At 40.3% G+C, this 13,792-nt stretch overlaps 2 protein-coding genes across 4 annotated transcripts; both read left to right on the forward strand.

The window, feature by feature from the left end:
- The first annotated feature begins 1,796 nt into the window (after positions 1 to 1,796).
- LOC123501675 (gamete and mating-type specific protein A-like) lies at positions 1,797 to 5,266 on the forward strand. Its single transcript, XM_045250642.1, has 3 exons — positions 1,797 to 1,923; positions 3,757 to 4,068; positions 4,619 to 5,266. Exons 1-3 carry the CDS (start codon positions 1,909 to 1,911, stop codon positions 4,769 to 4,771), a joined length of 480 nt encoding a protein of 159 aa, XP_045106577.1. The 5' UTR covers positions 1,797 to 1,908; the 3' UTR covers positions 4,772 to 5,266.
- A 2,007-nt stretch (positions 5,267 to 7,273) lies between these two features.
- Positions 7,274 to 11,930, forward strand: LOC123501676. Of its 3 annotated transcripts, none has more exons than XM_045250643.1 (5): positions 7,274 to 7,593; positions 9,420 to 9,468; positions 10,023 to 10,105; positions 10,889 to 11,087; positions 11,238 to 11,930. In XM_045250643.1, exons 1-5 carry the CDS (start codon positions 7,516 to 7,518, stop codon positions 11,273 to 11,275), a joined length of 447 nt encoding a protein of 148 aa, XP_045106578.1. In that variant the 5' UTR covers positions 7,274 to 7,515; the 3' UTR covers positions 11,276 to 11,930. The 3 variants fall into 3 exon arrangements, with proteins under 3 accessions (XP_045106578.1, XP_045106581.1, XP_045106580.1); XM_045250646.1 differs by having other exon boundaries at positions 10,889 to 11,026; XM_045250645.1 differs by having other exon boundaries at positions 7,281 to 7,593; positions 10,889 to 11,065.
- The last annotated feature ends 1,862 nt before the right edge of the window (positions 11,931 to 13,792 follow it).

Consider the following 13,792-nt stretch of genomic DNA (forward strand, 5'->3'; position numbering starts at 1 on the left):
TGACTTGCTTTTGTGTTCAAGTAATAAGGCATTTACTATAGAAATAAATAAATAACAAAACAAAAAGTTGAAGCAGTGTCAAATGCACGCTTTTCACTAAACAAGACCAGTCAATAGCAGACGCATGGTGATCCCTTGACGTGCTGCACCCAAGAGGGGCTTGTTCCTCTAACGATATACATAGTTAACAGAGTGCAGTAATAGTAGTAGTAGTAGTAGTAGTAGTAGTAGTAGTAGTAGTAGTAGTAGCGGTAACAACAGCAGCACAACATTGGATCACATTTTGTATCGTTACTTGCACACACACACACACACACACACACACACACACTCTCTCTCTCTCTCTCTCTCTCTCTTTCATGTTTAAGAAATGGGCAGGTTCAAAGTTGAGAAGTAATTTAAGTGTTTCATAGACGAGCTGCATCTGATGGCTTCGATAGTGGCTGCCTTTGTTGTGTTGTTGTAGTGTCTATTATCAGCAAGTATTTAACCCCCTTCAGTACCGTGACGCGTTTTCATATTCCTTCTACTTACTACAGTATATGGTGATTTTCTACAGCTTCAGAAACTTATGTGGGGATTAAAATAGTGAAGACTGTGGCCATTAATCTTCAGATCTACATAGACCTTTCCTAATGTCAATAAAATGGTCATATGGTACACAAATCTCAAGGTAAAATTGTGTCCCAGTACTGAAGGGGTTAATATATTTCAACATAAGCTTCAATCTGGACATTTTCGAGGGAGAGGACACTGGAAACTAACATCACCATCTATTTTGTACTATCATTCACCGTGATTACCCCAACATGGTGAAACCCGTCATGCCTGGAAGGAACTTTGAAAATCTTTACCTAGTGTTAGGGGAAAGTTCCAGGAAGAAGAGTAAAAGTCATGCTTGTCTAGAAGGAACAACAGAAAACGGGATGTGTTCTTGACGTCAGCAGCGGTGCAGAATGATACAAGAAACTGATGTATCAAGGTTAAAAGGGCCTTAATAGGGAGCTTTAAAAAAAATAGGTGCCTTAATTAATGCATGTGATAAAAGGTGGGGACAGGTGGGCGTATTTTCTACGACAACTGTCACCTGTAGGCTTACGGGTGGCTTCTTGTTGCTGCCTCCCTTCTCTCTCTCTCTCTCTCTCTCTCTCTCTCTCTCTCTCTCTCTCTCCCTTATTTTGAACGCTTCAGTCATTCGTGACGTATAATATAAGTAAACAGAAAGAAAATGTACAGTGATATATCCTCCTTGATTTATATCTCTGCGATCCATCATTGTCCACCCATAGTCTGAGAACCACTGCCCTGATGGACTACCGTACTGTCAATGACTTCACTAAACTATTTTTCTGTTGCATTAATTCGTTCAGGTAAGGAGTGCAAGCAGCATAGAAATATTCCAAGTAAGAAAAAAAGTTCTTAGTGTTTATCTAACCCACTATCATTCATGTAAACACTAAAAATCAAGGAATGCATACAATTGACAACATGAAGGACCAATTCAATGCACATCTGCTACAGAGAGATAAAGAGAAAAGAAAAAAACATTAATGAGGAAATCCAGAATAAAAAAAAAAAAAAAAAACCCTCCGAAATCACACCCACTTTTACGGAAACTCAGCTGGAATATACTAAAACTTCCCAGCTATCCACCGACACACACCGCAACATTGCAAACCCTGAAACTACACAATGGTCCAATCAGTGCACCGCGTTCAGTACTCACCCAACCACCACAAGGGAGGGATATACGCTGCTCGCTCTCCTTCACCACTCGAGCTCCAGTGAACACACAACTTGACACATCCCTCCAGGTAGTACAACAGACCACACCTACCCTAGTGATTGCTCTGAGGCTGCACGGGACACGAGTAATGACCTTGAAATAGAGAGAAAAGGACTGTGGTTATGGATATACTCAAGGTCAGATGGGTAGAGGATCATTTGGGTTGGAGACGGGAAAGTACGTAGCAGACAACGATGTTTGTGTGTCAGTTTGTGCAGGAGTGAGATAGAGAAAAGAAAAGCCGGAAGTGTGATAGTAGAGATGACGAGGAGAGGAAAGGAAGAGGAGAGAAGATGCGGCGAAGGGAGGAATGCAGCGGGGGGGAGGGAAGAAGTGGGTGTGGTAATGGAGAGATGGTGAAGAGCTAGTGAGTGATTGGGGTAAGAGAGACAAGGCTTATTATTATGAGACAGACGTGTGCGTGTGTGCTTGAGTAGTAGCATTAGTAGTAGTAGTAGTAGTAGTAATAGTAGTAGTAGGTTCAGTCTTGCACCCTAATAGCTGAAAATCTACATAATGCATACTTAAATACTAACAAACACACTACATCTCAAGTATACATTTAACCCAAGGGAAGTATCTTATAATTTGGCACAGCGGCTGCCAGATGGTGCCGGTCAACTTGGTGTAAAGACCTGGGACAAGGTAAAGAGAGTCGTTCCCTTTACCTTGGCCGCAAAATATGGTTGGGACGCCTCGTGTATAATTTCTTCTCAAAGTTTGTTTCTCCTACTTAGCAGCGATTCACAACTCCCGACTTACACCTGCCTAAACACTGCTAGGTGAACTCTGTGTGTGTGTGTGTGTGTGTGTGTGTGTGTGTGTGTGTGTGTGTGTGTGTGTGTTACGGCATTTTTTTGTCTCTGCGCAAAAGGGCGCTGGCTGCCTGATGATGGTGGTGGTGGTGGCGGTGATGGGGAAGGTGGTAGAGGTTGTAAGACAAATATTTCGTAATGCTTGCTCTCTCTCTCTCTCTCTCTCTCTCTCTCTCTCTCTCTCTCTCTCTCTCTCTCTCCTGATACAGTTAGTGATGGGAAGTTCAACAAACACACACACACACACACACACACACACACACACACACACAACAAGCAGTGATTAAGTACTTGACGTAAGTCGAGAGAGAGAGAGAGAGAGAGAGAGAGAGAGAGAGAGAGAGAGAGAGAGAGAGAGAGAGAGAGAGAGAGAGAGAGAGAGAGAGAGAGAGAGAGAGAGAGATTGTAAACAGTTTCATAAGTCTTACATGGTAATTTTGCGGCCACTGATGATGATGATGATGACGACGATGGTGATGAGCTAAGGTTGGCAGGCTCTCACTCCACCCACGCCCCGTCCTGCTTCCCAAGGGTTGTTACTTAACACTTATCCATGAAAACCTGTGGCAACTTAAGTAGGGCGCCAGTTAAGTGATACGCGAGGTGTGTGTGTGTGTGTGTGTGTGTGTGTGTGTGTGTGTGTGTGTGTGTGTGTGTGTGTGTGTGTGTGTGTGTGTATTTGTTTGTTTGTGCGTGTGTGGTGCTGTGGGAGAATCAAAATATTAAAGCTTGTGCCAATTACGAAATAGGAAATTAATCAGCGAATTATTATTATTATTATTATTGTGATTATAATTATTATTATTATTATCATTATTATATTATTTGTTGTTGTTAGTGGTGGTAAAGTGTTGGTGGTGCTCTCTCTCTCTCTCTCTCTCTCTCTCTCTCTCTCTCTCTCATCTGCATCATCTCTCTTACCTACTTCATTCACCTGTTTCACGTTGTTTACTTATTTCATCATTACCAACCATTCACCTATATTTCCCCTCGCTAAATAATCTTCTCCATCTTTTTTTTTCCCCTCTCTAGACCAGTTTCTCTTCACCTCCTTTTCCCTTTCTCTAAATAATCATCTCTTCACCTTTTTTTTTCTCCTCTCTAAACAAGCTTCTCTTCACATTCTCTAAACAATTTTTTTCTCTCTCCTAACAGATGGCGTCTAACTATGGCAACACTCCCATGCCTAATAACCTACCACCGAGCTATGAGGAGGTTATGAATACCGCGCCTACACACGTGCCAAACGCCTCTAACCCACCCTATGCAGCCACACACTACCCAACAGCACCCACAGCTCCCTATCCATCAGCTACACCTTACTCTCATCCAATCTCTACTACCTGCAAACCTGTCCCCACTGCTCCCTATCCCACTGCCCCCTATCCCATTGCCCCTTACCCCGTCTCGCCCTTCTTCCCCGTACCCGCAACGCTTCAGGGAAGCTCGACAGTTACTTCGGCACAGGTGTGTTTACTGTTACTGCTCGTTGTTGTTGTTCATGTGTATTGGTGTTGGTGTGACTTGTAATTACTATGCAGCATCACTGTCACTACTTACTAACACCACTGTCCTCTGTAGTACCAGTGTTGTTATAGTTTTCATCAGTTATTAAGAACTGTGATTAGTCATGAAGTGGATTGAAACTTGTGGAGATTTGGTGGTTAAGTAAAGAGTCGATAAATCAGTAAATAATTTCATAAACGTAAATTGGAATCGAACTATGATAAAAATGAACAGATGGCAACCCTAACTCTCGCCATGATCACTCTCATCACCAACACCGTCAATACCGTCACCACCATCATCGACATCATCACCACCATCACCACCACCGTCACTTACAATTTGCATGTTGTCCTTTTAAATTTAGTTCACCACGTATTTTACTTTATCTTCTATTAGATTTTTCTCTTAAATTTCGTTCACAGCGTATTTTACTTACCCTTCTATTAACTCAACAACAAAAGTCATAACCACCACGAGAATCTCAACCCTGCACCTTCATCTCCTGCAGATATCAACACCCGCCCCGACAGTAGTGGTCCAGCAGCCACGGCAGCAGGACGGCACCTCTCCCTGCACTCGCTGCGTCTTGGTACTCGTGGGAGGGATTATCATCTCTGTAGTAATGTACCTCATCAAAGTGCTGATATTCTCTTCTGTCTAGCAGCGCGTACGTGTGTGTGTGTGTGTGTGTGTGTGTATATAATGTGTGCTGTTATATCTTACAGTTCTTGGCCAGCCTGATTTTCGCTTACTCATTCATTCATTCATTCATTCATTCATCATCATCAGTTCCATAGATTTATAAGGAACACACCGCACCTCATCCCTTCACGCGATCAGTGAGGTTAAACAACGGTGCCTGTGGTTGGTAGTTAGATGGTGACTGCTATGAGTACCTGGTTTGTTCTATTATGGTTGTTACTTAATGGTGTGTGTGTGTGTGTGTGTGTGTGTGTGTGTGTGTGTGTGTGTGTGTGTGTGTGTGTGTGTGTGTGTGTGTGTACCGGGTGCTTCCCACAAACTATTCATGAGTGAAGTGTGTGTTCCATAACATTATTTTTCATTATATCCATTGTATTTTTATATATCGTAATTACTATATGTGTACTCTTATGCTGCTGTGAATAAATAATAAAAGGCGTAATATACACATTAACAGTATTTATATTCTTGACCTATTGCTTATCAAAGGCAAAATAAAATAGCTCTCCAAAATGAACTAAAGGAAAAAGAAGACAAGAGCTTCGTCTCAATAATGTAAGAACAGTCTCGTTTTCTGTCATTCTCTCCACACCATTTTTTGTTAATAGTAATCAAGAAAAGGCAACTACTTAATACAAATCTACGTACTTCAACTTGACAGACAAATCTGATCCTATTTTTTCCCTCTATGTACAGTACCTCAGCCACACCTCCTTGCTCAGAGAGACTAAGCCAAACTAAAACTGCACCGCCCACTTTCCACAAACCAATCTCATGTTTTGAAGGAGACAATATGCCTTGCCTCACCCTCACGCTGGGAAAGCTGTACTACTACTACTACTACTACTACTATTACTACTACTACTATCATTACTACTACTACTACTACTACTACTACTGCTATCACTACTACTACTACTACTACTACTACTACTACTACTACTACTACTACTACTACTACTACTACTACTATGGCCTGATTGACTGATGTTCCTTTTGCAAACCAGAATTTACTCATAGAAATCTTTAAAGGACAGATGAAACCGACCCTTCCGAGAGAGAGAGAGAGAGAGAGAGAGAGAGAGAGAGAGAGAGAGAGAGAGAGAGAATAACAGAAAGACCTCTCACAGTTTATATTTTTCCTTGAATCGTCTAATTGTGTTTATCATTGTAATGCTTTGACGTGGTAGCGAGGATTAGTGTCGTCATGATAGGCACGTCACCCACTCACTCATCCTGCCGTGACGATCTATTATATTGTGTGTGTGTGTGTGTGTGTGTGTGTGTGTGTGTGTGTGTGTGTGTGTGTGTGTGTGTGTGTGTGTGTGTGTGCCGCCGCCGCTTCCTCCTCCTCCTCCTCCTCCTCCTCCTCATCATCATCATCATCATTATCATCATCATCATCATCCTCCTCCTCTACCCACACGCTGTCACCACTGGGATAATCTACTACAACAACAACAACAACAACTACTACTACTACTACTACTACCATTACTACAACAACTAGTACTATTTCTATTGCTACTACTACTATTATTACTACTGCTACTACTACTACTGCTACTACTACTAGTCTACTACTAATACTGAAAATTAACAAGTTTCTCATAATATACAGATCTCAAGTCTTTACAGAAAATGAGTTTAATGACAGACTTAGACAAACCTAACATTCTGAGTGAGACGTGTGAACAGGAGGGAATAACGAGGTTGGCCATATTATAGAGAAGACATTTTAGTGTTGACTTTTAATATTGTAAGTTGTGGAACTGAAACAACAACAACAACAACAACAACAACAATAACTATTACTACTTCTGTACTATATGTAAAGATGATGACGATGATGATGATGATGATGATGATGGTGAAATAGTGGAAATGAGGCTAGCATGACTTATACATTATAAAAATACCAAAATGATAAAAAAACTAATTATTGTTCTATATAATAATAATAATAATAATAATAATAATAATAATAATAATAAAAAGGAAATTTGAATCGAGTTACTAAAATAGTTAATATAATACGATACGGCAATTAACTTCTGAAAGTGGTGGTGGTGATGATGGTAGTATTGGTGGTGGTGGTGGTGGTGATGGTGGTAGTGGTGGTGGTGATGATGGTGATGGTGATGGTGGTGGTGGTGGTAGTATTGGTGGTGGTGGTGGTGGTGATGATGGTGATGGTGGTAGTGGTGGTGGCGATGATGGTGATGGTGATGCTGATGGTGGTGGTGGTGGTGGTGGTGACGGTGATGGTGATGGTGGTACTGGTGGTGGTGATGATGGTGGTGGTGGTGGTGGTGGTTGCCTAGAGAGAGTAAAAACTAAGATAACCCAATTCATTACTATCTTCACCATTTCATCAGATAGCAAAAACCACATTCTCTCCCTCTCTCTCTCTCTCTCTCTCTCTCTCTCTCACGTCTGGCAGCAGCGGCGAGAGAAACGTGTGTGTTTATAACGAACGAACACATCAGCGCAAGTGTTCCATCTATGACACACACACACACACACACACACACACACACACCTCCCCTCTCTCCACCGACACAACACAGTACTTGATCTATACCTTTCCACCGAGGCACGACAGACCCACATCCCTCGTGATTCGCTAAACTCGCACCTACTCACCTGGAGGGGCTGCTGGATACCTGAGGAACACCTGTAGTAGTAATAGTGGTGGTGGTGATGACGTGCGGTATAGACAACAAGTGCTGGTGCTTCTCACTACGAAGGGGAGCTTTCATTGTGGCAGGCACGACGCTGGTGAGTGACTAGTTTCGTTAAATGTGTGTGTGTGTGTGTGTGTGTGTGTGTGTGTGTGTGTGTGTGTGTGTGTGTGTGTGTGTGTGTGTGTGTGTGTGTGTGTGTGTGTGTGTGTGTGTGTGTGTGTGTGTGTGTGTGTGTTTCCTTTCTTGGACATTAACTCCTTCAGACGCATTTCTACCATGAGTTTTGGGTGTGATTAGCCGATTTTATTTACACTAGCAAGGTTCTATCGAGATCAGAAGGTTAATGGTCCAAACTCTCCACTATTCTGATCCCCACATGAGTTTCTGAAGGTGTATGAAATCACCAAATAGTATAAGCACGATGAATATGGAAACACGTCATGGTACTGAAAGGGATAAGAGAGAAGCAAGAGAGAAAAGAAATGTTATTAGTTAATGTTAGCACTGAGAGGAAAAAAAGAGAAAAAGTTGATGTTTGAAAATCAATATTGAGTAGTTTTGGGTTTGTATACACTCTTCAGTTTTTCTCCTCACTCTCTTCTTTCACTACTCCTCCTCCTCCTCCTCCTCTTCACAGTGTGGGTGAGTAATACGGAATAAAGAACAAACATTTAAAAAGAGTGAAAAAGAAGTCTTGATATTTACACTAATGGTTAAGATCTCCTCCTCCTCCTCCTCTTCTTCCCCCCTCTTTAAGTAACAGAAAAACACGAGTTATTGAAAAGGAAAAGATTGATTAGAAATGACTAGAATGATAGTAATAATGATGATGATGATGATGTCTTTTATTATTATTATTATTATTATTATGATTATTATTATCATTATTATTATTATTATCATTATTATCATCATTATTATTATTATAAGAGGAGGAAGGGGATGAAGAGGAAGAGTGTGAGAAAGATGATGTTAAAGGAAAGTTGTATTATGTAGCATGTATGGCTGTTGTTGTTGTTGTTGTTGTTGTTGTTGTTGTTGTCTTTGTTGCTGTTGTTGTTGTTGTTGTTGCTATTGTTGTTGTTGTTGTTGTTCAAGGTGACATTATATATTTACCACTTCATTTTTTTTTTTTTAATATTATTAAACGTATTGAGCGCAGTAAACGTTGGTCAATATGGATGTATTAATATATGTATGTATGTATGTATGTATGTATGTATGTATGAATGTATGTATGAATGAATGCAATCTACTTATCTATCAATCTATCTAACCAATTATCCCACTTACCTACCTATTCACCTACTTATCAATCTACCTACCTGACTAGTCTTCTCACTATCCACTTACCAATTAACCCCTTCAGTACCGGGACACATTTTTTACCTTAAGATTTGTGTACGATAAGACCATTTTATTAACATTAGGAAGGGTCTATGGAGAGTCAGAAGATTAATGGCCACAGTCTTTACCATTTTAACCCCTTCAGTACTGGGACACATTTTTTACCTTGAGATTTGTGCACGATTAGACCATTTTATTGACATTAGGAAGGGTCTATGGAGAGTCAGAAGATTAATGGCCACAGTCTTCACCATTTTAACCCCTTCAGTACTGGGACACATTTTTTACCTTGAGATTTGTGCACGATTAGACCATTTTATTGACATTAGGAAGGGTCTATGGAGAGTCAGAAGATTAATGGCCACAGTCTTCACTATTTTAATCCCCACATAAGTTTCTGAAAATGTAAAATCACCAAATAGTAAGCAAATTGAATATGGAAACGCATCATGATACTAAAAAGATTATTCTCTTTTTTTTTTCTTTTGCCCATAATGAAATACATCTCCTTGAAACACTGTATTGAGTTCCATAAGATGTCTTGTAGTGATGTTTGTTTCTCTCTCTTCACAGGTGTTGAGTATTGCCGGGGTGATGTATGGCGTGTACCAGCTACTGACCGGTGAGCTGACGATAGTAGTAGTAGTAGTAGTAGTAGTAGTAGTAGTAGTAGTAGTAGTAGTAGTAGTAGTAGTAGTAGTAGTAGTAGTAGTAGTAGTAGTAGTAGTGGTAGTAAAGTTAAATTAAGTTACGTTAGGTTAGTTATTGTAGCAAGAAAAGTAGACTATATTAGGTTAGGTTAGGTTAGGTTAGGTTAGGTTAGGTTTATGTTAGGTGAGGTGAGGTGAAGTTAGAAGTCGTACAGAACATAACAAAGCCAAATAAGAGAAGCTACAAGAACCCATCATATGTAACACTCTTGGCACTTCTAACGCCATTCAACCTACCAAATCATAACCAGTAACAGCAGTAAGAATAATAACAACAATACCAATAACAACAGTAACAGCAAGACAGTTCCATACCTAACCTATACCAAACACAAAGAGAAGACGCAATACATTCAAATTACGTATACATACACGCACCTCTTATGAATGACTTATGTGCCGTATGAATATGCATATCTGTCTACCTACATGTAAAGTAACTAGCACGTTCCTCACGCACACGCAGGCTTCAAGATGGCGCTGGCTACAATAGGAATCGAAGGAGGCGGTGTGCTGCTGGCCCTCCTGGTGTCCTATGGCGTCAAGGAGGTGAGTGAGGGAGGAGGAGAATGAAGGGGGAGGGAGTGATGGAAAGAGGAAGGGAGTGAGTGAAGGATGAAGAGAGGAAGGGAGGGAGGGAGGGAGGAAGGGAGAAGAGGAAAGATATTATGGTGTTGAATGGATAGAAAAAGCAATGAAGGGTGTAAAGGAGTGAAGGATGAAGAGAGGAAGGGAGGGAATGAAGGCTGGAGAGAGGATGGAAGGGAGGTATTAAATGAATGGAGAGAAGAAGAAGGGGAAGGAGGGAGTGAAAGATGGAGAGAGGAAGGAAAGAAGGTGACGACTGGGCGTGAGTACGTGTGGTGATGAGTGAGAGTGAGTGAGTAAGAGAGTGAGACGGAATGTGAAAGATTTTGAGGTGGTGGATGGGTGAGACAATACAGATGAGGACGGTATAGGTGAATTATGTGACTGAGTGAGTGAGTGAGTGAGTGAATGAAAAGATGGCTATATAGTTCAATTGATATTTGTTATTATTCATATCATCTTTCTTTTTCATTGAGAGTATAACAGTGGTGATGGTGGCGGTGGTGAAAGTGATGGTAGTATGACAGCAGTACAATTCAGAACCATACACGGCTAGACCACACCAACCACAATGAACGATTAGATAAAAGAGGTCGAAATAAACCTAACTCTTCCTATTACGTACTTCTGCTGCTGCTACTACTACTACTACTACTACTACTATCAGACAATCAACCACCCTATCTATCTATCTCTAAATCAAACTATCTATATCTACCAATCTCCCTTCTGCCACCTCATCAGGAGAAAAGAGCAGCCTTGAGAGTATGGGAGATCCTGTGTACGATACTGATACTGGCGCTGGCTGGGCTGGGTCTCTTCACTATCATCAAGTCGTCAATCAGTGTGGGTCTCGGAATGCTCATCGCAGCCGGCCTACAGGTGTACTTCCTCGCTATTGTCCACGCCTACATTGGCTCAGTAAGAAGAACAGGAGAGAAAAGTACTTTGTTTATGGCCTCACTCTGTCCTTTCTTCTTCCTTTTTGTTCGTTTGTGATTGTTATTCATTTTTTATTCATTTATTTACTTTTTTTTCTGTTAGCCTACTACTACTACTACTACTACTACTACTACTACTACTTCTTTTTCAGATAGAGGAGATGATTACAGTGGAGGAGTAATATCGTAACTACAACTTCCACTGCATCCATCTCCACCTCTATGGAATCCCACCCACTGCCGCCTCACCCACAATCACGTGACTTGTTCTGCCATATCCTACAGGGCTTACTCCGTCGTGCCATGTCCTATCCTAGCCTGTACAATACCTCACTAACCTATCCTGATTTTCTCTACCCTTCCTGACTTAACCTAACTTACTCTAACCCGTCTACTGCCTTCCCTGATCTTCTTTGCGGTATCCTATCATTTCGTGGACTAAACTATCCTACCCTAGCTTATCTTATCGTGACCTGAGATGACCTAATCTACCCTAACTTACCCTAACCTGAACTAACTTAATCCAAATAAACTCTTCCCAATCTGACCCGAATAATTACGATAAATGTTCCAACCTAACCTAACCTAACCTCACCTGACTTGACCTGACCTAACTTAACCTAACCCAAACTAACTTCTTCCAAACCTGACTCGTGTAATTATGATAAAAATTTCCATACGTGTGTTGTAAGTTGTCCAAGTACAATTAAAGTGATAAGGGGCTATGTCTGTTAAGATACATAGATAAGTACATAAGTATAAGCTAATATGATGTCATTAATATTGTTTATTGTGCTGTACTGTATCAATAAATTAGACCAAATAAAATGTAAGACGTGTTGTAAGAAGGTTGTATTTATTTGTTCTTGTTTTATAAGTTATTTCCTCTTTGTTGTTGTTGTATCGAGTTCCTACTATCAATACTCTCTCTCTCTCTCTCTCTCTTAGCCACAACCACCACCACCACAACAAATACATGCATTACAAAATCACCTTCCTCTGTGAAAATGAACCAGGGAACACTAACAAACCAACATGAGGAAGACGATCACTGACTCACATCACATCACAGTAAAGTCAACAGAAACGAGGAGAGGCGAAGTTAAGAATGTTTACCCTAAAATTGCCGGACCCATGATAAGAAAAAATGGTACTTAGTGAATGGACAACTTGCATAAATGTGTACTTTTTCTTCTTTTTCCGCCATAAATAAATAAAGGAATGAGTAGGTAGAAAATATGTTATCTACACTATCTGAGTAAAAATGAATGAATAAGTTAATGGATAAGTAATGAAAGATTAATAAGTAATAAACAGTCCTGAGTGAATGAATTATCTATGTATGTATGTATGTATTTTGCAGTGATTTTATCTTATAACTGAATGTATAGGAATGAAAAAATAAGGGGAAAAAAGATGAAGAAAATAAAGACAACGCACTCTACCTAACAAAACGAAGTAATGAGGTAAAATACATGATGATTAATAAGCAAATCAATAAAACATTAATAAATAAATAAGAGAAAATAACAAAGACTAGTAACTCCTCCTAAATAAATAAACAAGGAAGAAGAAAGTTAGGAAAGTAAGAGAAAAATATTAAAATAAATTCTACTTCACGACTCGACACCTTTGCAGTACTTCCTTCCATCCCCCCACACCCTCATCACCAACCTATCTTCTATCCCTGTCTCCCTCCAGCCCGATATCTCTCACGCTGAAATGAGGCTAAAGAAAATGAGATGAATCCACGAGGTACAAGACACGCGAGTACCTGGAAGCGAGTCACCTCACTAAGACATCTTACCTGGCCACACCTGTCCTCAAGGATGCGTCAAGTGATATACAGTGGGTGACGCATCTAGTTTATTTATCATCAAGTTTATTTTATTATTCATTCTATCTATTTTTTAGTTTATTTCATTGTTTCTGAGTCTGTATAAAATCGCCAAATAACAGAATAATTATGAAAATGTGTCCTGGTGCTGAAAAGGTTATAATTCCCAGCAGGCAGCGGTGGGCGGGAACAAGTGATCGGCATCTGGCAAATACATGCAACGCAGTAAAATGTTTAAAATGTTGATGCGTGACCTTGGCAGAATGTCACGTAGTAGTAGTAGTAGTAGTAGTAGTAGTAGTAGGAGGTGGAGGTGGAGGTGGAGGTGGAGGTGGTGGTGGTGGTAGTAGTAGTAGTAGTAGTAGTAGTAGTAGTAGTAGTAGTAGTAGTAGTAGTAGTAGTAGTAAAAAAAGAAGAAGAAAAGTAGTAGTAGTAGTAGTAGTAGTAGTAGTAGTAGTAGTAGTAGTAGTAGTAGTAGTAGTAGTAGTAGTAGTAGTAGTAGTAGTAGTAGTAGTAGCAGCAGCAGCAGTGTAACATTTTTTCATCAGTCTTCCCTCCTTTCGTGATGCATTAAAGTTATTAGTGTGTTCATTATTTTTTCTTCTCTTCCTTTGCTACATCGATCTCTTTGTGCACTCAACTTTCTCTCTCTCTCTCTCTCTCTCTCTCTCTCTCTCTCTCTCTCTCTCTCTCTTCACCAGTCTGTTAAACCATCTCCGTCTATAATGTCCATCAGTCTCGTCAACGACCTCTATTTTTCCTCCTCCATATTTATCAGTCTATCTAATTACCTTTCATCTCTTCCTCTATTACATATCTTAAGTTTATTCAATGACCTCTCTTTTACTTCATCTATATTTAGCAATCTAT

This window comes from Portunus trituberculatus, chromosome 9 (assembly GCF_017591435.1).
Source record: "Portunus trituberculatus isolate SZX2019 chromosome 9, ASM1759143v1, whole genome shotgun sequence".
NCBI lineage: Eukaryota > Metazoa > Arthropoda > Malacostraca > Decapoda > Portunidae > Portunus > Portunus trituberculatus.